This window comes from Cnephaeus nilssonii (assembly GCF_951640355.1).
Source record: "Cnephaeus nilssonii genome assembly, chromosome: 3".
Classification (NCBI taxonomy): domain Eukaryota; kingdom Metazoa; phylum Chordata; class Mammalia; order Chiroptera; family Vespertilionidae; genus Cnephaeus; species Cnephaeus nilssonii.
Genome location: NC_137074.1, coordinates 5,653,176 through 5,676,237, shown reverse-complemented (window position 1 = coordinate 5,676,237; position 23,062 = coordinate 5,653,176). Strand labels below are relative to the sequence as shown.

Genomic DNA, 23,062 nt, shown 5'->3' with positions numbered 1-23,062 from the left:
TCCCCTGCCGGCCTGATTGCCCCTAACCGCCTTTGCCTTGGCCCCGCCACCATGGCTTTGTCCAGAAGGATATCTGGAAGGTTTCCTGGACTAATTAGCATATTACTCTTTTATTAGTATAGATAATATGATAGGAAGAGACCTGGTGGTCCCCCAGGATGGACCCTATCTTCAGAGGGGAGCGTCTTTAACCCTTGTGGGTCGAACAGTTGTTGACTATTATTTGAATGCAGAATGCTACTCCCATGAGCAAACAGTTTTCTCCTTTCCACAAGCATCTGTTGAGGCTTCCAAACTGTGGCCCCCCAAAATCTGCATCTCTCTGGCCTCCCCAGAAGACACTGGGGTAAAGGTGTCTTGGGGGACTGCCTTTCTTGCCCTGCTTTCTCCCCCCAGCAAAGAGTACTCATCCACAATCTGTTCAAGGTGCCAACAGGCCTTTAGCTCATGTTCGGGTCCAAGGCTGTGTCTGTGCCCCAACACCCCTCATGTGCCCATTACTGCACTCTCCTTCCCACCCTCGCCACACACAGGGCTCCCAGCGTGTGCGTGACAAGCCTCATTCTCCCCTACGCGTTATCAGCGTTTCTCCACATCAACTCTGCCTTTTGCTGATGACCAAAAGCACATTGCACAGTCACCATAACCACAAATAGGTGGTCATTAACCTCTGTGCTGCTGTGCACTGTTCTAGAAGGATGGAGAAAAGAAAGACAAGGATCGGGAAGAGGAAACCAGGCCGAAAGCCCATTTAATCCGGCCGATGTGACTGTTCCACAGAGTGCTCGTGGCCACGTGGCTGGGATTGTGGACTGTGGCGCTCGGCCAGGCCCTGTGGTTCCACAGCCCATGCTCCCGGCCGCTGTGCCAGGCTCCGTGACCTTAGGCAAGGTTTTGGTCCTCTCTCTGCCTCAGTTTTTCTCCCATAAAATGTAGAAATAATAGAATTCGTGTAATGGCTGAGTTAGCATCTGGCTCCTAGGTAAGCGTGGCACGTCAGTTATCGGTACTGAGGCAAGAAAGAGCAGGAGGGACAAAGGGCAGCCTTATCGCTTTCTAAATGGATGCAAAGTTGGCCTTCGTTCTCGCCAGCCACCCAAGAAGGAACCCCTGGACCTCCGCTCGCACCGTTCTCACGGGCACACAGGGTTGCAGGCGGTCCCAGAGGGTCCACGAATGGCCGCTTTCCCCAGGGACGAGTCGTGCCTCGGGCCTCTCTCTCCTGCGCTGGCTCCTCCGTAGGTGGCTCATTTCAAAACCTGAACCCCCCTGGAGGTATTAACACATCACTGAAAGTTTTCTCAAATTGCCACGTATCATATGCCTGAGAGCAGAGAGCATAGCGTCCCACCTTGGAATATTATTAGCTGATGCCACTCCAGAAAAGGAAGCGTTTTTAGCTTAGACCTACCTTCTGATATCTCAGCGTGTCACTTCTGCAGGGATGCTGGGTGGGTTCGCTCCAGGTGACAGGAGTTGGCTGGGCCACCTCCTCAGCTCAGAGATAGGGAAGAACTTAGGTGCTTCAAGACACATGTATTTGGCCTTAGCCGGTTTGGCTCAGTGGATAGAGCATCGGCCTGGGGACTGAAGGGTCCTGGGTTCGATTCCGGTCAAGGCCGCGTATCTCAATTGCAGGCCCTGCCCCAGGAGGGGCACATGTGGGAGACCAATCAATGTGGATGTTTCTCTCTGCCTCTTCCCCTCCCTTCCATTCTCTCTATAAATCAATGGGAAATATCCTCGGGTGAGGATTAACAAAACAACAACAAAAGGTACATGTGTTTTGTCTCAGAGTAGGTTTTAAAAACAAAAACAAAACGACTTGCAGAGCTTTGTATTTTGAGATGATGCTCTGTTTACCATCACGACGGTATGACTGCAGACACGTATGTCTGAACTCACTGAAATGTACACATTAAATATGTACATTTTTTAAAAAAAACTAATTACAGTTGCCATACAGTATCACCTGAGTCTCAGGTGTACAGCTTAGTGGTTAGACATTCGTACACCTTTTGAGGTGATGAGCATGACAAGCCCAGTGACAGATGTGTCACGTGCATGGTTATTGCACAGAAGCTTCTACGAGCAGTCTGAAATGTATCCACGGAGGAGCGATGTGGCCCTCGGCTTCCTGGGTCAGTGTGGGGGCCATGTGTGAGAGCCGCCGCCTGAGGACTTCATGGGAGAGGCCACCTGGGGCTTGCCTGGGTGTTAACACTTAACCTGGGGTGAATTGCTATTTTGCAGACCCATGTCCCTGGTAGTGTAGTCCGAGTGAGCTTTTCCACATGGAAGGGCTGTGCACAGTCCCTTTGGATGACGTCAGGGTGTGACACACGGTGGCGCATGGCTGGCACTGAACGTCACGCACCGCGCCGGGAAGGCGCATGCCCACACCATGGTAACAGATCGTGTTTTCTTGTCCTCCAGAGCTGGGCGAGATCAAGAACGTCACCACCACGCAGCCTGCGCTGGAGCTGGACGGGCTGGAAAAATACACCAACTACAGCATCCAGGTGCTGGCCTTCACCCGCGCCGGCGATGGCGTCCGGAGCGAGCAGATCTTCACCCGCACCAAAGAGGATGGTGAGACATGGGCAGTGTGGGCGGACCACTCAGTTTTGGGTTTCTTTTGTTGTTGTTGTTTAATATAATTTTTTATTGATTTCAGAGAGGGAGAGAGAGAATCATTGATTGGCTGCCTCCTGCACACCCCGCACTGGGGATCGAGCCCGCAACCCGATCATGTGCCCCAACTGGGAATCGAACCGTGACCTCCTGGTTCATAGGTCGACACTCAACCACTGAGCAACACCAGCCAGGAAGCTCAGTTCTGTCTGAAAGGCCAGGAGATATAGGAGGCTCCTGCCAAGTGGCAGCGTTCCCGGCCTGAGCTATTGTTGGGAAAGCAGGGTCACGGGGCACACCTTAACTCCCCAGCCCAGCCTCTGGCTGCCCTCCCCAAACCTGCCAGCAGGATTCAGACCATCTGCTTCCTATTGTCTTTGTTGATTTACCCATTGTCTCTCTCTTCCCCTATAATTTCTTTTTGGCCACCTATTATTTTAAGCAAAAATGCCTTTTATTCCCAGAGCTGTAAGGCTTGCTGTACCTGTTTTGTGTGCCATTAGAATAATTTTAGGGTCTCTTCAGCCATTAAGTGTAAGCTCTGATCATTGCCATCCTTCCACTTGAAAGTTACGTCATGGTCTAAGACCTATTATTCTGTGCCAGCTTCAGAATCACTTAATAAGCCCTTAATTTGAGAGCTTCATGCTAATTTTTTTAATTTCTTGCAAGAATTCATGATGGTTTAGTAAAACTTTAAATCACAGTGCATTTTGTTTCAGACCATTAATTCTTGCCATTTCACCACATTTGGACTTGGTTATGTGACTATTATCCAAAGCTACAAACACTACATGACAAACAGTTCTTTGTATTATCCTAAGGGAAACTCTGAGGGGCCTGGTTCAAGCCAGTTTGAAGAACAGTTCAAGTTCTAATAAGTATTCTAGGAATCACGAGAAGAGTAGTCTCCACCTTCACAAAGGAAGGAGCAACTGATGTCAAATTGATCCCCATGTGGAACCATCCAAATCAGAGCCCAGAGTTATACCAGAGAAAGGGTTGAGATGAGCTCAGGATGCCTGAGTTCTGTGCTAGTTTGGCTCTGTGACTTGTTTGTCTTCTCTCCAGGGCTCTGTTCCCCAGGCTGGATGGAGTGGGGTGGGAGCACCATCACCCATTGTCTAGGACCTGCCATGTGCTGGCAGGTGTGATGTCTGTGAAACCTGTTCACCACATAGAACATCTAACATGCTCTTGCTTCAACCCATATCCATCCTGTGGCATCAAAGCCAGGGACTCGTGAGCTGCGGCCTGAGTGGACTCTTCTCTTCAGCATTTCTGTCTCCTCACAACATGTCCCTGACATCCACAACCTTCTGTCTTCCACCTCACTCTGCTCTGAACTCAGCAAATCCGGCCCTGCTCCCCTAAGCAGTCCCATCCCTCCACCTCACGCATTATTCTTACTGTCTCTCTAGCCTTCCTGTACCACAGGGCCCGCACACAAGTTAAGCCTTAGTAGCTTTCACTTTTCTAGAACACATGAGTATTCCTTCCCAGGAATGTGCAGGTGTCAGCCAGTTCTGCTCAAAGGAATCAGATTATTTAGAGAATATCTCAGGTCAAAATGCACTGCCCCGAGGAAGTCTCGCATTAATAGAGAGATCTACAAAGAGTGAAGACAGCTCTCGTTTAATTTTTAATAAAAGGCAACAGATGGAGAGCCATGTCTAGATGCTGCCCGTGGGACTCTGGGCACCTTATCTAACCTTCTCTGACTGTCTTCATGTACAAAATTTCCATAACGATCAGACAGAATTAAATATAAAAAGTGGAGTGATGTGTGCAAACACCTAGTTTGACACATGGTGGGATGGTCCTTGACACTAGATATTTGATTATTTGATCTCAGCTCCTTCAGAGCAGGGGCGGAGCACTCTTTTGCATTGCTAAGCAATAACATGAATGTCACTGGAATTATTATTTAAAGAGCAAGTGGATCAGCAACAGGAATCTCGACACCTGCAATTTTCAGGAGAATGTACAAAAACCGAATAAGAAGGGAAGGCTCTCCCAACTCCGCATTGACTGGTGGTCATTTTGGATCAATTTTTAATTAATCCTCCAGTTTTATAAATCACGGCGCTCTGTCTCAAAACTTGACCCTGAGACCCAAAGTCTAGTTTGTCAATCAGGAATTCTCTGCTTTTGCATCCGGTGCTGACGGTGTGTGGAGATGTGATTGATTGCGGAGGGCCCTGCCTCGGGTATACCAGTTTCCCCAGGGATGAGGGCCATGTGCGCTAGTGCGCGGGACAAGCAGTGATGCAGAACCGAATGTCAGTGTTTGCTCGGGATAAACCATCAGCAGCTTTAGAGAGGAAGCAGAGCAGAGATTAGGTGGAAGGGGAGAAAAACTAGTGTAATAATGAAATGATCTCCCAGATGCACATGGAACGCTCACTGGCTCAGAAACAGTAAAGAATTGTGCCAGGCACCCTTCTAGGCTCCGTATCTAATGTAAATAGACATGTGGGCAATTTTGAGTCTGATTGAAAGAAGAAATAAAAGCAAATTATGCTTCAGAAAATTAAGAATATAGATCCTGTTTATTACTCTACTATGGGGTCTTATAGTTTTGAAATGCATTGTCAGCTTCAATTAAATTATGTAAAGTTGTAGATAAAATTCCAGTAAAATAATAATATCCAATATTTATGAAGCTCTTCCTCAGTCAAGCACGTGCCCCTGCCTGGGCCTGATCACCAAGACCAGAACAGTGATTGTGGCAAACACAAGGCTGAAGGAAGTGTCTGTACGGCACTCACTCAGACTCCCGTCAGACTTCAGACCAAGGCGATAGTTTTTCAGAACCACCACTTTGATGTCTGACGTGATGATACATTAGTAGAGGCCTTAACTGTCTAGATGCATGTTCTATGTTCTATGTTCTATGTTCTATTACAGCTTACCACAAACTCGGCTCCTTAAAACACACACCACCCATTTCCATGGGTCAGGGTGTGGCTCTGGGTTAGCCGGGTCCTCTGCCCAGAGGCTGTGTTCTCACCTGAGACAGCCCCCCCCACCCCCACCCCCAAGCTCACTGGTTGTCAGCAGGATCGGCCTTATGGTTTTAGGGCTGTGATCATCTGAGCTCCCAGAGGCCTCCTGCCATTGCCTGTCCCATGGCCCCTCCCTGGCAGGGTACCCTTATAGGCTCCAAGACCAGACAGAAAGAACGCCAAACCCTAGATGATCATGTAACAAGGTCCTGGGGTGGGAGGAGAGACCACTTCCAGGGACTAAAACGACACCGAGCCAGGAGGAGCCCACCCACCGACCAGGCACGTCCAGAGGTCTGAAGGACCCCCACCCTGCACATCGCCGAGCGGGACGGAGGAGCAGCAGGAAGGGAATTTAGATTCTGGCTTTTGCAGACAGGAGGTAGCTGTGTCATCCCCTGAGTGGGGGCCAGGAGGAGGTCAGGCTCGGGAGAGGAGGCGGTGAGCCCTGCGGAGGACCTGGCAGGTCTAAGGTGCCTGTGATGAGAGTGGAGGTGTCGTGGCAATGGGATTGGGAGCGACATCAGCAGCGCAGGAGGGAGGGCCAGGCGACTGAGAGAACAAGGAAGAATGGTTTCCTGCAGCTGCCTCTTCCCTTCTGCCCGTCAGATCCCAGCCAGACATTCACTCAACAATGGGCACCGACTCACCAAAAGTGCCAATGCTTGCCTATGCCTTTGTAAGAAAAAGCACTTTACCAAACTGTCATCTGACAACAAGGAATGTCTTAAGAAAATATGTCCTAGACAGACTGCCACCCACCGTCTGACTTAGCAGCATTCTTGCTAAAACAGAGCTCTTAGAGGTCATGCCCAAGGTCAGGGCTTAGGGGGCCTCAAGGAGAGAACCTTTGTCAGCTCCATGGCTGCTGTAACCAACTGTCACCGACCAGGGGCTTCAACAACAGAGATTCACTGTCTCGTTGTTCTGGTGGCCAGAAGTTCAAAGTCAAGGCATGGGCAGGGCTCCAGGCCTGTCTCCTGCCAGCTTCTCCCTGTCTTCACATCTTCCCTCTGCTCCTGTCTGTGTCCACATTCGCCTTTTTCTAATAAGGACACCGGCCACATTGCATCAGGGTCACCCTAACAACTGCATTTTAACTCGATCACCCCTCTGAAGACCCCATCTCCCAATGAGGTCCCTTCTGACGTCCCGGGGCTAGAGCCGTACCCCTCGGATTTTGAGGGGACACAGTTCAGCTCCTTGGAAAGCTGAGAGGGGAGAGTGGTGGCCCCGCTGGCTGGGTGGGGTCCTGGCAGGCAGGTGGGCCTGGGCACAGGTGGGGGCCCCATTTCCGTGACTGAACGCGCGCTCTTGTGTCCAGTTCCAGGTCCTCCCGCGGGCGTCAAGGCGGCGGCGGCCTCGGCCTCCATGGTCTTTGTGTCCTGGCTGCCCCCGCTCAAGTTGAACGGCATCATCCGGAAGTACACCGTGTTCTGCTCGCACCCCTACCCCACAGTAAGTTGGTAAATAGCCAAGTGCCTAAGCGTCTCCGCCACAGCTGCCAGGGCTCCTTGGGGACAGGTCCGTCCCTTTGTCCCCCGCCTACTTGGGTCTTCCCGGGGGTTTTATTTTCCCTGTTGTCTCCACACACAAAGCAACATCCTCCCTTATGCCTCGTTTGAAAATACACGTCTGAATCATTGTAAGGGGCACAATTGTCTGGAATTATTGTTTATTTGCTGACTTCCCCCAGAACTGCCAGCCGGCTTATCAAAATCTAAACCCGGAGGCCTTGATTGTGCCTTAATTGAGAGTCAGTGGACACGACCTATTGATTTTGCTGTTGGACTCGTTGTTAAATGCACTTCCCACATTTTCTCCTGTCCCTACCCTCCCTCCCTCTTGTGCCCCACCTCCTGCCCTGACTTCCTCCCCTGCCCCATTCCTCCCCCACTAAGAAGCCAGCAGGCAAACCCTGTTGGCCTAGGGAGACTGCAATGAGGCTCTGGGACCCTCCCAGTTACAATAGTCAGCTTAGCTCATTGCAAAAGAATGAAAAATTAGAGTACGAAATAGTTCCAAGTGTAGGATTTATTATTGCTAATATTATTACCATTGAAGAAACCCTGTAGAGTTCAAGTGTTTCTTAAACCAGATATAAAAGGCAAATTTTAGAGAAAAGAAAAGAAAAATGGTTCATCAACATTCATGATGTTTTCATGCAAGTTTTTATGACATTTTTTTGAGGTAGATACCGTTTCTAATCCATCTTTCTATCTCCCTGCTCCCCACATGGATTTAGCATGCATAGCCTTTCCATAAGTATTTGTGGGGTAGATACAAATTAATTTTAGTTTAATCTGGTAAATATTGTAACATCAAAATTTACCATTTTACTATTTTAAGTGGATGGTTCAGTGGCATGAAGCGCATTCACATTGCTGCAACCATTTCTAGAACTTTCTGTTTTCCACAACTGAAAGTCTGTCCCCATTAAACAAACTAATTCCCCACCCGCCTCCCACCAATGCCCGGAATCCACCAGTCTGGTTCCCACCTACAGATTTGACTGTTCTAGGGACCTGCAATAAGTGCATCACACAGCATGTGTCCTTTTGTGACTGGCTTACTTTGCTCAACGTAACATGTTCCAGATTCATCCACATGAAGCATGTGTCAGACGTCCTTCCTTTTCAACACTGAGTAGCATTCCTGAACTGATTTATCTGTTGACCCTTTAATGAAAGTGGTATGTTTTCCCCAGTCTGTAGGGGCCCCCAAGGCCTGGTGGCCCTGGAGACAGTGGCCATGACCAACAGTGGGAGACAGGGTGAGCGTGGCAGCTCACTGAGATCTGGCTCTGCTGTAAATACCGAGTTGTATGTCAACAGTGGCAGCAGTTGAAGTCGATGTAAATGCAATATGGCCAGAGTTGGGTTCCAGAACTTTCCTGGAGATTCCTTATATGGTTTCAAACATGCTGTGAATTCTCAGGGATGAGCCCTACCAGCAAAGCCCAGAGGTGCAAATCAGTGTAGACACCAAGATGAAATGCTGAGAGGCGATTCATGGAGACCCCTCTCCTTAGCCCCAAGAGAGACGAAGTTATTGTCACCATTTCACCAGAGACAAAGTGCTTGCTGAGTGAGAATACCCGTACTCCATGAGAATGTGAAGTGCTTCTTTAATTGCATTCATTCATTCCATTGTCTATTGGCTGTAGGACTCGCACTTGCTATTTTGACTCCAACATGCTGGGAAGAAGCTAGCAGGGCCCAGAGAACACCAGCATCTACCTCCCTCTGTCTCTGTCGTCCCAATCTGGTCTTCATCTCTAAACTAGAAACCTCCACCTGGCTTATTTGAAATTAGTCCTGAGTGACTGAGGCTTAGATGAGTGAGACGACCAAACCCCCACGAATACCAATCACTAAAACAGGAAGAGTTGCCCTAGCCTGTTTGGCTCAGTTGATAGAGCATCGGCCCGCAGACTGAAGAGTCCTGGGTTCAATTCTGATCAAGGGCATGTACTTCAATTGCAGGCTCCATCCTGGCCCTGGTCCTGGCCATGCCAGAGGCAACCCATCAATGTGGCTCTCTCACATTGATGTTTCTCTCTCTCTCTCTGTCTCTCCCCCGTCACTTCCACTCTCTCTAAAAAAAGAAAAAATGTCCTCAGGTGAGGATTAACCAAAAAAATTTAAAAATTAAAAAAAAAGGAAGAGGTACTATTTTGAAATCATGATCAAACAGTCTGTGGAGTGGAATAGAAATTATTTGCCTGGGGATTTCCACTTCTCTCCAAGCCTGAGATTTGAACCCCCCACCCCCACCCCAGTACCTCCTGGACAAGACCCTTTCAAAGTGTGACAGTAATGAGGTCAAGCCCACCAGAAAGGTGGGCAATGAAACTGAATGTCTCACCTCCCTGACCTCTCACCACCGCCAGCAGCGTGCCTCTGTGCCGCCTTTTGTTGTTGTTTTTTGTTTGTTTGTTTGTTTGTTTTTTTAAAGGAAGATATAACTCTTTTTTTTAATTATTTTATTGATTTTTTTACAGAGAGGAAGGGAGAGAGGGAGAGAGTTATAAACATCGATGAGAGAGAAACATTGATCAGCTGCCTCCTGCACACCTCCTACTGGGGATGTGCCCACAACCAAGGTACATGCCCTTGACTGGAATTGAACCTGGGACCTTTCAGTTTGCAGGCCTACGCTCTATCCACTGAGCCAAACCGGTTAGGGCTCTGTGCCGCCTTTTGACCACATTAAAAACCCCTGCATCTCGAGGGATGTGATCGCCCAGGTGCCCATGGTCTCTGGGCAGCCTCCATGGGGTGACGTAAACCCAGGTCGGTTTCACTCCCTCGGGAGGCTCCTTGCTGTTCACCTACTTCCAACATCGTTTAAAGAGCACGGAGCCTATCTTTCTGATAGACTTTATTTTTAGAGCAGTTTTAGTTGACAGCAAAGTTGAGTGGGAGGTGCAGAGATCCCATACAAGGCCTACTTTTAAATTAAAAATACCATTATAAGTAAAGATCAGGGAGAACTAAGACACTTCCTTTCAGTGGTGAACATGTGAAAATACCATCTATTATTTTAGGGAGAGGTTAATGGAATAAACAAGAAATTATAAATTCCTAGAAATGATCCACCTCTCCCCCATCTTTAGTTTCTATACATTAATTATAAGTCAGAAAACTGGATCTATCAGATTTCTGGAGGTTTTTCCGCATCTGCCTATGTGTCAGGATGACCACCAGAGGGCAGTCCTCGCTAGCGCTGTGTATTTTCCCTGCTCCTCTAAGATGCTTTCTCTTTGAAATGATTTGCTGGTTGAATGTAGCACGTGGGAGGGTAACTGGGGACACAGCATGCCCTGTCAGTTCATGTTCTTTACAAGCATCCCGCAGCCGACCTCCTTGTGGATGTGAATTCTTTCTCAAGGTCCCCAATTCACCTCCCCTCATTGTAAAAGGACGTTGTTACAAGACAGGCTCTTCTCTTTCACGTGGAAAATACATTTTGTAATCATGCATTTGTTCTGTGGTGTTGTCTCAGTTGAGCTTAGTAAAAGATATTAGAATTTGAAACTTTGTGTGTGGCCAGACAAGAGATTGTACATTCTTGCAGAGACTGGTTGTCTGGCAGTAGAACCAGGTAAACATTGATCTCATTGCGAGGGGCGGGCAAATGCAATGAGACATCCACCTCCCCAGTCAGAGATTTGGACCATGGCTATTAATTTGAACATGTAACAGTTTGAACGACCAATTCACACACTATGACAAGTAGTAGACATCCGAAGAAGTGAGCTAACCTTATTGGCTCCTGGGTAGACAGTAGCTCAGTTGATTTTCTCTCTAACACGTCTGTGAAAAAAAAAAAAATCCTGTGCACCGAAAGGTTGCTGGTTTGAGTCCTGGTCAGGGCACATGCCCAGGTTTCAGGCTCTGTCCCTGGTAGGGAGCATGCAGGAGGCAGCTGATCCATGTTCCACTCTTAAATAGATGTTTCTCTCTCTCCCTCTCTGTTCCTCTCTCTTTTCTAAAAAATCAAAATTTAAAAGTTTTTTTTAAAATCACTGGTTAGAATTCATCACAGGATCTCACCAACCACATGGGAACCAGGAAGTTCAGCCCTAATATGTCCCCAGAAGACAAGAAAGCCAGAATGCTTGGAGACTGCTCTAATCACAACCATGGGACTGTGATGATAAAGGATGGAGTGTTTTTCTTGAATTCCTATTTCTAGGGAGGGGGTAGAGAGTACCAGAGATTATCACCGTTCTGTGTGATGTGGCAAAGCACACAGCAGTGGTATATGCACAGCATAAGAGCATAAGCAATAGGGTCAGAGATGGTTTCCTGAGACTTATGTACAGCCCTGGCTTGTAGGAGGGGCAGAATTGTACCTGATGAAGTGTTTTATGACCAGAGGAAATAGCACCCTCAACATGACATTGGATCACGCATGAGGGGTCTCTCTCTGCAACATCTAATTTTTTCAATTACAGCTTACATTCAATATTATTTTGTACTAGAGGCCCGGTGCATGAAATTCGTGCAGGGGATGGGGTGTCCCTCAGCCCAGCCTGCACCCTCTCGCAATTCAGGATCCCTCGGGGGATGTCTGATTGCCGCCCTCTGGGATTGGGCCTAAACCGGCAGTTGGACATCCCTCTCGCAATCTGGGACTGCTGGCTCCTAACCGCTCACCTGCCTGCCTCATTGCCCTTAACCACTCGCTGCCTGCCTACCTGATCTCCCCTAACCACTCGCCTGCCTGCCTGATCTCCCCTAACCACCTCTGCCTTGGCCCCTGCCACAGCGGCTTCATCTGGAAGGACTTCGGAATGACATCTGGAATGTCATTTTTCTGTCCGGTATAATTAGCATATTACGCTTTTATTATTATAGATTAGCTTCAGGTACACAGCGTAGTTGTCAGACAGTCCTTTTCAGTCCTCTCCCTCCTTTCACTCCCACCACCATTACCTTGGTACAAGTCCTCACCCGGGACCCAAACTAAGTCAGGAGCCCAGCCCACCATCCACATCGCTGTCAGGGTTACTCTTTCAAATTCTCCATCTGATCACATTGCTCCCTTGTGCACATTGCTTGACCTCCCCCGTTTTAGCTAAAAAATGTTCAAAATCTCCAAGATAACCTGTACATATTTCCACAGTCCTCCAACTCCTGCCCAGCCTCATATTCTACTAAGCTTCCCCATCCAATACCTGAGCCATACCATGTCTCGTGTGTGTGTGTCTGAGTGTGTGTGTTTGTGAAAGTGTGTGTCTGTAAGTGTGTGTGTGTCTTTGTGTGTGTGATTGTGTGTCTGTGAGTATGTGTGTTTGTGAAAGTATGTATGTCTCTATAAGTGAGTGTGTAAGTGTGTGTGTGTGTGTGTGTGTGTGTGTGTGTCTGTGTATGTTTTGGGTGCTCCTTGTCTTTTTCCTTTCATTCTCCCATGTAAAAATGCTTATTGTTAAGGCTCAACTTAAATCCTATATAAATTATTCCACCATTTTTTAATCCTTGCCATACTTTAGTCACTATGTGATAAATACTTTACGCCCGTGGTTCCCAATCTTGTTTAGTCACGAGGCACAGTATGGAATAGATTTTATAGTCACAAGCCAGTACACACACACAACAAAAGCTCCGTAAACAAAACATTTCTTCCTGAACGTGATGCACTCTGATATTTTCTGTTCCACTGGATTTCTATTTTCTTTTGTGGGTGATTACCATGACCCACTAAATTGCTTCTGTGACCCACATTTTTTAAAACCCCGGCTTCCCATCGGGTAATCCTGATCATACTTGATGCCGAGCGGTTGTTGGCATTGTCTTCACTGTAGTGGTGGGAGACGCGCAGTCTGGCCAGAAGCATGCAGCTTAGCAAGACAAAGCCGGGGTCCGCCATCCACAGGCTTCTGGGCTCAGAGGCCCGGCTCTTCACCAGACAGCCTCCCACCTCCCCGGGAAGCCGGCTCCCCCTCACCTCCGGGATTCCGGCACTGATGTCCACCTTCCTTTGGCGTGACCATATCTCTGGCATTATTGTCAGACAGGGGCACAGTGGACCCCTTTGGTGGCTTGTTTCTGAAGTGCAGAACCACTATCAGTCATCACTGTGCCTTTGGAAAACCTGGCATTGTGCTGAAATAGTGGATGTTCGGCGAATGTTGCATTGAACTAGAATGTTTGGGGTATGGCTGTGAGTCATCCAATGGAGATTACGTTGTATAATGAAATTTCTACTTAATAAGGCGGGAACGTGTGTGGTCATCGTCGGGATGATTTCTCTTTCACAGGGAGCTAGTAAAAATGTCTGTGCTCAGATCACTGACATGGAAACCCTTCTTCCCTCGTTCTAAATGACCTCATGGTGGGCCTCTTTTTTCTGTCATGACAAAGCTAGAAGGTAGGGAGATGCCACCAGCTGGCCTACGGGAGCCATCATGCCTCGTTTACTCATGTGCAAAACTAGTCACTTGCTCATCAGAGCTTTGTCGAGTCCCTCTGAGTGGCAGGCATGCGCTAGCTCTCTATGCCCTGGTGATCAGCTAGATCTCACCCCAGCACTCGGCATCTGAGCGTGTCCTCCTACCTCTGGGAATAAACCAGACACATTTCCTCAAGAGAAAGCTACTTCCGAGCACCCCAGGCCTATGCCGACCAACTCTGGTTTATAAAACTCTTTGGAAGCTATTCCTGAAGTTTCCTGGGAAATAACCTCGGTATTTCACGGCCAATTCTGATGGAAATGGTTCTAAATCTGCTTTAAATTTTTCATGGTGTAATTTACATCTATTTATTAGACTTTGGTTCCTTGAGGGAGTGGGGGAGATTGCTTGTCTTTTCTAACCCAGTCCTCTAACAATGGTCTTTCTTCCCCCTTCAATTCATTCTCAATGAACCTCAGCTCAATCTTTCTCTGGATCTGTACTTTCATTTTCTTTTTTATTGTTGTAGTGGTCATTCAGATTCACTGGGCATCCAGGGAAACTGGCCAGGGGCTATAATTGCTCAAAACGCAGGTGACATGTACTCTCAGGTTAAGAGAAACCCTGGCCTTTAAAATCCTGAGCCCAATTTTGTACTTTATGGAGCAAAAGAAAAGAGAAATGAGCCCTGAAATCTCATTTGAAGCCCAGTCTCACAAGACAGCCTGCCCGATTTTGCAAATAAATTGCCAATAAGCCTCCTGGCTTTGTGATGGCACGCGCTCAGACCCAATGGCCGGTGTGTATCATCTGAATGTACGCCTCCATCGCTGCTCCCGCGTCCCCCTGCCCCTGGAGCCACAGAGGAAATGCCCTGTGGGTCACCCCGCTTGGGAAGATTCCAGCTTTGAAAACACCTTTTTCGTTTCGCCTGACAGACATGTGGTACTACTGAGGGAAACAAATTGGCTTCAAATATTTTCCTATTAAGACAATGAAAATAGCTATTTTTTTCCAATACTAACTATTATGCCTATATTCTTTTTATTTCCAAGAATAGCCAGTCCCACTAATTTCTTTATTCCATGGGAGAAGTTATATGATGATAAACTACATCTTTTGGCAGAGTATATTGAATAGGCGATAGCAATCAAGTTAAATTTAATAAAGCGTGTTTACAGATAGATCATGTGCATGGCAGAGAGAATGACAACAGAGAAGGGACGAGGCAAGACTGTAGCAGACGGAGGGCATTTTGTGGGAAGAGCCAGGGAACATGAGGCTCCTGGAACGTCAGTCTGGCTAGTTGGACAATGCCCTTGACCTCAACCATAGCATGAGGAGACGAGTTTCTTTCCCTCTTTTTCTGGATATCAACTTTAATTCACTTGCAATTAATATAACAATGATTTTTATTTTGGAAGTCCAAAGGGTAACATATGTGATGTTTGGAAGGCTTTTTGAAATGTAGCCAATAGTCATATATAAAATAGCAACTACAGGGATCTCAGTGAAGTACAGAGGAAACCACCCCAATTGCCTCAGATAAAACACATTTTTAATATACTGCTTTTTCTGTAAGTGCCGGACACCTGCCTATCCCTTTAGGAAGGTCTTTGTGCTAACCTATTATCAGCTTTAAGAGATGAAAATAGTGAGATCCAATGAAAATAAATCCAATCAAAATGTATTATACACAAGAATTTTTAAAACAGAGAAAATCTTAAACTGACCCAGCTAACTTCCTGTTCTTAATGTAAACCGCCACTAAAAAGAAAGATTTCTTATGTTTTGAAAGTGCCATTTCCCAGTGGTGAAAAGAGCTACCCATTTTGTTTATTCTGCTTTGGGGGAAGTTTTTAAAAAACATCACTGCTGCGAACATTCTATCTACAAAATCAGAGCATTCCAGTTTTGTGTTTTGTTTTGTTTTAACTGCATGCTAATCATTTGATGTAGAACTTTTTAAAGCACCATAGTTCTTTGACGGAATTAGTTTTTTTATTGAAACATTAATTGCATTTTTAAGTGGAATTTTTTAATATCCATCAGACACACTGAATAATTTGATGTGAGCAGCCTGCTCGCTACCCCTTTTTTATTGCATTCACATAATTTCTAGGTCATTATTAAAGTCACTGAATACAACAGACATTCCCTCCAGTTAGCAGTCAGTGGGTCCACACTCTTCGAGGCTCAGGCCCTGGGGGTGCGTGGAGGGAGGGTTCTCAGATAGTAAAGCTTATTGTTTTCAGATAGAACATGCTTTCCATGTTCTCAGGCCCTGGGGGTGCGTGGAGGCAGGACCCCCCTCAGGGAGCCTGGACTCTGTCCAGCAGGGCGGTGGGAGGCGCATGCAAGACCAAGCTCCAACGTGGAACAAACATCAGGTCCTAACAGACACAAGCAAAGACAGGGCACCTGATGGAGGGATTACTGGGGCCGCCAAGGCTTTATAAGTTCATCCGCTGAGCTCAGGAGTGTAAGGCAGTGGTCGGCAAACTGCGGCTTGCGAGCCACATGCGGCTCTTTGGCCCCTTGAGTGTGGCTCTTCCACAAAATACCACGGCCTGGGCGAGTCTGTTTTGAAGATGTGGCATTAGAAGAAGTTTAAGTTTTAAAAATTTGGCTCTCCAAAGAAATTTCAATCCTTGTACTGTTGATATTTGGCTCTGTTGACTAATGAGTTTGCCGACCACTGGTGTAAGGGATTTAGAAATGAACGCAGCAATTCTCAGGGAAACATCCAGGTTTACAGAAATTACTGAAGAGCCATTGAAGTCCCTCATGGTGGCTACTTTTATCTTATTTTTCTGGTTTGGACATGAAAGGAGAAAGATTACACCAAACTCATGAGGCAGAATAACTCTGGAGTGAAGGCAGGTCTGGGAGATGCTGTTCCCAGGTTTCCATGGGGTGACACTGAAGCGCAAGGACCTTCTGGCCACCTTCCCATCCTTTTGAGGAGGACGCTGTCAGGTTCCTTAGAAATCCATGCCTCCACCCCAGGCCTGAAGCGAAGGCCCAGAAAGGCCGCACACCAGTGCGAGCTGTCCCGTGTGGGTATTGCTACGCTCACACCATTAGCTGCACTTTCCACCCCAGGTACCACTTTAGGGAGGCAAACATGGCATAAGGCTTATTAAGAAAAACTATACATATTTTTTAAAAATCAAATTCATGAAGTTTCCCTTTATTTTCCTAGGCATTTTGCCAATAGTAATCCTATCCTCAACTACGACAGGAATACTCTTGCAAAGGAAATTCCAATGGTTTTCTTTCCAGGTTTTAGCAGAAATGTGTCAGAACCCTACCTTGCCTCGTTTTAATTAATCCTCCTTCTGCCAGCCACGGTCATTTCCTGCTCCCTTGGGACGGGAACTTGCCCTATAGTGTACACACTGGACTTGAACTCACTAAATGCGTATGCTTTCCAACTCAGCAACTATGTCTGAGCTTTGACTGTGACTAAGCCTAGCGCTAAGAGCTTTTGCATAAGTTTTCTTACCACCACCCGAGGCAGAGATCTGCAGGACAGACAGTGTATATGGCTGGACAGGTATCCTGTGTTCCTGGCCATCGGTCATCAGCCACGGGTGTCCACACTTCCAATGGGGAACTGTTGGCATGATACCGAAGAGTGAAAACCATGAACTTGACATTTGTAAGCACAGTATGAGTCATAGCTCAGTAGGCAGACTATAGAAATATCTTATATTTTAAGTGGGTGTCTCAAACAGAATGCCAAGGTCTTCCCTCAAGAACACTATGGGTTGATCCTGTCATGTGACTTCAGCTCTGGAGAAAAATCCGCTCACCTTACTGCACAATCTCTGATGGACCAAGAAATAAATAACGCGGCTGCCACTGAGAACCGTGTCCACGGAGAGTGGTTAATTAATAAATGCAAGGTTAACTCCGGATGCTGATCGAATTAGCATGTTTAAATACTGTTTAGATGCGGAAGAACAGACTTTATCTCAGGCAGCTAACAGGAATGTGTGATAGGCACAGGGTAATTGTCAACCCCAGTCCACAGATGCCCTATCTACTCCCTCGTGCCAGGCAGAGAGCCGAGTTAAAAATGAGCCATAGGGTAGAATTCCCCTTCAAGAACCACAGCTACGCAAGTCATGTGCCTGGCACCAAAGCTTTCTTAATGTTGGATGTTTCTGGATTTCCATGGGTCATGAACTAACACTTAAGTCTTCCCTTAAAACAAGTGTTTAGCTCAATCATATTCGATGCATTCTAGATTAATTCACAGTTTGGGCACAGTGAAATCTTCTAGAATGGCTAATATCCCTGTCAACTCTAAAGATGATAAGCCTAGAAAGTTAAAGATCTCCTAGAAGAAAATTAAATACTTAGGTATTTAAATATTGAAAAAAAGTGTCTTTCTCCCCTCATCACACATGTCTCCTACCCTATTTGATTCTCTAACCCCCAAGAAACATTGTCTATATGCTGCAATTCTCTATGTTGTGGCCCTGGAGAGTCAAGTTCTGCTTTGTTTCTCTCTACCCCTCCAAGCTCATTTAAGGCTTCACAGTCTTGGATGTATCCGCCTAGCTGAAGTGTCAGGAGCAATCTGGAAATAAAATCGACCTCTTTTCATTGAACGTTCCCAGTATTTGGAAAGGATTGTCACATATTGAAATGCATGTAGAAATTAGCAAGTCAATTTAAACACGATTAAATCGTTGTGTGGGGAAATTTGGTACCCAATAAAAGGACAGTTAATGAAATGTAAATATAATCCATGGTGTCATAGCTCATACTAAAGTCCTGAGGAAACATTTCATAAGGAAGCTACCTACCTCGTCCCTCTTTCACAGAACAAGCATTCTGGACTGAGCATTAAGGAGAAAGATTTAATCAAACAGATAAGCTTTACTATCCGGAGTGAGCTTCTGATTAATATTTTCCCCATTTAGCTCTTCTTCCTCTTAAATGTTGCCACCTCTTGAACTTGTCCACAATAGTTGAATTATGCACCATTTATCAATAAGTGATGCTGTTTAGCATAAGTACGAGGTCACTTGCAGTGCACACCTCCACTGGAGGCCTCTCATGCCCATGAGCAGCCCTCTCTAGACAACCAGTCTTGCTCTCTCCTGCAGGATCCACGTGTAAGCACCCTTACCCCACCAAACTGGAAATGACAGCCAGTCCCAGCACAACCTTCTCTGCTGCTGTGAGCAGGGCTGCGGCTAGCCTTTGGCCTTCTCCCGTGTGAGTCCCCAATCTCTATATCCTTCCAGGCTCCAAGCCGTCTGCGTGGTTTCCTTGGAGTTCAAACCCCCCCTCCTACCCTTGAGTAATGAAAAGCAAACCTAAAAGGCAGCTAGAGAAAAGACGCGTTAGACAGATGTACACATCCCTCAGCAAGAACGTCCTCTTCCTGACTCAGCCTCTCATGAACCTTGCTTTTCCTATTTGTTAGGCAGCACCAGGCGGTGTTGAATCTAGTGCTAACTATTCCCTACCACCGAGGTAAAGCCCTCACGCACTGTGTCCAACGCCTGTGAACCTCTAGGGTTTTCAGTCTGGCTGGTGGGGGCGGGCACTGTTCCCGGCCCTGGATGAGTGCTGGCTGCTGTGACCTCCAATCCTTCCAGGTGGCTCTTTCCTGGCCCCGACAGCTCCTCACGCGCATGCATAGATCTGCTCAGCTGTGCACCCAAGTGGGACCCTCTGCAGATCCCCAGAATTCTCTCTGTGTGCAGCCCCCTCTCCCCAGTCCTCTGTCCCAGGAATCCAGCTCCCTCCCTGTCTCTCAGCTCTGTCTCCTCAACTCAGAGAAGCTGCCCGGCTCCCCCCGGGCTCCCTTCTCTGGGCCACGGCCTGAAAACTCGCACAGAAATGTAAAATCTCTGCAGTCGCACCCCTCACCTCGTGTGTTCACAGGTCCCTGTCCTTCGGTTCCTGGTGTGCAAAGCCTTTGAAACGGGTGTTTTTTTGGTGGTTTCGGGTAGAAAACTGAACCTGGTTTTTGCTACTCCATCTCAGCTGAAAACAGATGTGTGGTCCGTTTTCATCATTGGAAGGGTTAATTTGCTCACCCGTGGCTGTCAAAGTTGCTTCATAGAGAAATGTAGACTACAGGGAGACATAGCCATAGACATAGTAAATCCTTTGGAGAAGGATTAGAGGAGGGTTTTGACTCTGATGATAGATAACATGTGAATAGCCATTCTTTTGGGATATTCACTTGTGCTTTCTGCCTTCTTGAATGTGGGAACATTTGTGTCTCCTGTCACAGGTGATCAGCGAGTTCGAAGCCTCTCCTGACTCATTTTCCTACAGAATCCCGAACCTGAGCCGGAACCGTCAGTACAGCGTCTGGGTGGTGGCCGTGACCTCAGCCGGCAGAGGCAACAGCAGTGAAATCATCACGGTAGAGCCATTAGCGAAAGGTGTGCCACCGTAGTAAGGACCTCGTTTGCCATTGTGATTGGGCTGTTTTTAAAGTCTCTGTTCTGCCTGAAAAAGCACTCACAATGCCCTACACATAAAGTAAACCAGAATATCACATGTTACCACATTTCAGCCCAGGAAATAATGTTGCTGGTAGCTGGCACTGGGCTTTGGGGATAATCAGAAAAGCATCCTCCTAGAGGTGAGCACAGCATTAAGGGGGAGTGGCCTTACCGCTCAGGGTGCCTTTGGGAGAATTAGAAAAAGGGGACCGCACTCACCCTTTTGTGTAGTGAAAATCACCACAGAGCCGCCTCTCACGGAAGTTCTACTTGCCTCCAAACCAGGTATCACACTTCTTAAATGAAAAGGTCTCTATTTGGTCTCTAGAACTTGGAACCTTACAAACCTAAGAAAACTGTGTGCTCTTCCCGCATTAATAGAATGCTATAAACAGACCTTGAGTAACAGTGGGAAGTTGGAGTCACCAAACAAAAAGTTCCTGTAAGTGAATATGCTTCTCTTTACCCAGAGAGGTTATACTGGTTCTCAAAGGCACCGACATATAGGCACAGAATATTCTTATTTTCCTCTGGTCATTGCTGCCATCCGGGGTTTAGGGTCCCCCTAAATTGCCACTCCTCATGAGTAAATGTATTTACATCTTAATCCCAGGCCAGCAGGAGGTGCCCCCTGACTTTTGAATATACCACATTGGCGATTTATTACTAACTAGAGGCCCAGTGCATGAAATTCGTGCACGGGAAGGGTCCCTAGCGGCTGCCGGCTGCCGGGTTCCGGCCAGAGCACTTCCCTTCCCCCAGTCACCTGCTGCCACTGCTGCCACCATGGGCCCTACTTTCCCCAGCCACCTGCTACCACCACTGCTGCCCCCTTGTTGAACTCCCGGTCAAGGGGACAATTTGCATATTAGGCTTTTATTATATAGGATCAGGTTAGAGGTGCCTAGAGGAGAAATTAAGCCTTCTAAGATCCAGTGTTACCTCCACGAGCTCTTGTGCTCATAACTGTGAGCGCTAAGAAAGAAGCAGCATAAAGTAGCGAGGGGAAGGAACACGGTGGTGTTGCATTCTGAAGGCAGATAGGAAATAAGCATATAGTTGGTAAGAAAAGTAATTAGTGGATTTTTTTTTTTTTTTGTCAGTTGTACTCTTTGGTCATGCTATCCAGCCGGCCTAACGTTTGGAAAACACTGGTTGTCACTGGGCATAAGGACTGCTCTGTGGGGTAAAAAAGGAACTGCAACATGGACATAGGAGTAGCAATAGCTTTACCTCTTCCCTACTTTGTGTGTCCAATGTTACATCTCCAGACATAGCCAGAACCGGCCTGGCTGATGCAGGAGGATGTGATATACTCAGAGGAGTCACACTGGCAACTGGCCACTTCCAGAGGAGTAGGACTTGTCTGGGGAGATGAAATACCATTTGGTAATTTGGTAAATGGTTTTGAGTGCCTATTGCATGTTGGCACTATGCTGGGGATACAGGGGTACCTGAATGTGCAATCAGCATCCCGGGGGTTTCAGAGGTTCAGCATAATAACACAGTCCTTCCAGCTCAGATATTTCTGGACAGGTGGCTCTCCTGGGTGGCTCGTTCCATGTGGTGATTCAGGGATCCAGGCTTCTTCCATAGCAGGATTTGAAGTCCCGGGGTCCCGGGGTCCTTTATTTCAGCCATGGAATAGAGAAAGAGAGAGCATGGAGGCTGGAGCAAGGATTTCATGGACCACATGTGGCCGGGCTAAGCTTCTGGGAAGGAGTGTCCCAGCAAGTGGTGTCCCAGGCACGGCAAAGGATGGGCACTGACTTTGCCTCTAGAAGGTGGGGATCTTGGTGCCTCTTTTAACTTTTGTGTCACATCAAGAAGGTGGCACAGAAGCCTGTCTGTGCTGCCCTCCCATCTGCAAGGAGGCCTCTGCTGCCACAGGTCCACCCCGGGTTTTCCTCTCCACCTCTGGGCCCTCCTGCCACTTGGGAATGGCACCCTGTGCCAGCGGCCCTGACAGACATCCTGTTGGACCCTCATCATCACTGTCCTGAGCAAAGGGTTATTCTTCAAGGGAGGCCCCTCTGAAAACATGCATTGTCCTTAAGGCCGTGCCGAACATCAAGTGGATATAATAACGTCAGGAAAGGGCCGGAAAATTGATCGATAGGAGTTGTTCCAGTTTTACGTCTTCCCGTCCCTTGGAGCTTTATGCTTTGTATTGCCTGTTCTCTCCCATATTAAAAGTATCTTTTAATGTGCAGTTTGGGTGTTGAGATAAATTGTTTAATAAAGTGTTTTGAAAAATAATTGGACTCATAGAAAACACAGCTTGGATGGAGCTGCTGGGCTTATGAAGCCCCAAATAATTAATGTGGGCTCCTCATGTTTAGTCAATAGAAGGGGGAAATACCACAGTGGGGATTTTCGGCTCTTTGTATGTTCTCACAGCGAAAACCCCATCTTCAAAGCCAGGTGCCAGAGAATGGCATGGACAGGGATGCTCACGGGCAGGGCTGCAGGCCCCTTGTTGGGGTGCTGCTGTGGTGGGGAAAGTCATCTTGACCTCTGAGTAGATGCATCTGCACGTTAATCGGCTTCTTCTCTGTTTGGTGTGCAGCTCCTGCGCGAATCCTGACCTTCAGCGGCACGGTTACGACCCCGTGGATGAAAGACATCGCCTTGCCGTGCAAAGCTGTGGGGGACCCTGCGCCTGCGGTGAAGTGGATGAAAGACAGGTAACCAGTAACCCGATGTGTGCCTTCTGCAGAGCTCTAACATGTTGCACCGGAGACACTGAGCTGGGTCCAGTGAAAGCTGCAAAACCTACCCACTCTTCCCAGACAGAGAGGACGGGGTGGGGGCGGGACCTCAGCTCTAGCACTAAAAGGAACTGATCTACTATGTAAATCCTCCCTAAATTCAGAGCCTTTAAGTTCATAAAAGAAGGATTATAAGGAAAATAGTCTGACCAACCCAGTATCCTCTGTGGACGTTTTCTGTACCTTCTCATGTAAATTTCTCATATAACTGAGATGAATGCGCCCAAGGTTATGTAAGACTTAGCACTCATCTCTTCGCCTTCCGAG

General features: G+C 47.4%; 1 protein-coding gene across 1 annotated transcript in view; it reads left to right on the top strand.

Moving 5' to 3' along the window:
• The window catches only part of DSCAM (DS cell adhesion molecule), a gene marked incomplete at both ends in the record, with an annotated part of 461,963 nt that overhangs the window by 384,761 nt on the left and 54,140 nt on the right, over positions 1-23,062 (top strand). Inside the window, 4 exon segments of the mRNA XM_079762252.1 lie at positions 2,437-2,592; positions 6,967-7,100; positions 19,808-19,961; positions 22,594-22,711. Of these exon segments, the coding sequence (XP_079618378.1) occupies positions 2,437-2,592; positions 6,967-7,100; positions 19,808-19,961; positions 22,594-22,711 (562 nt within the window).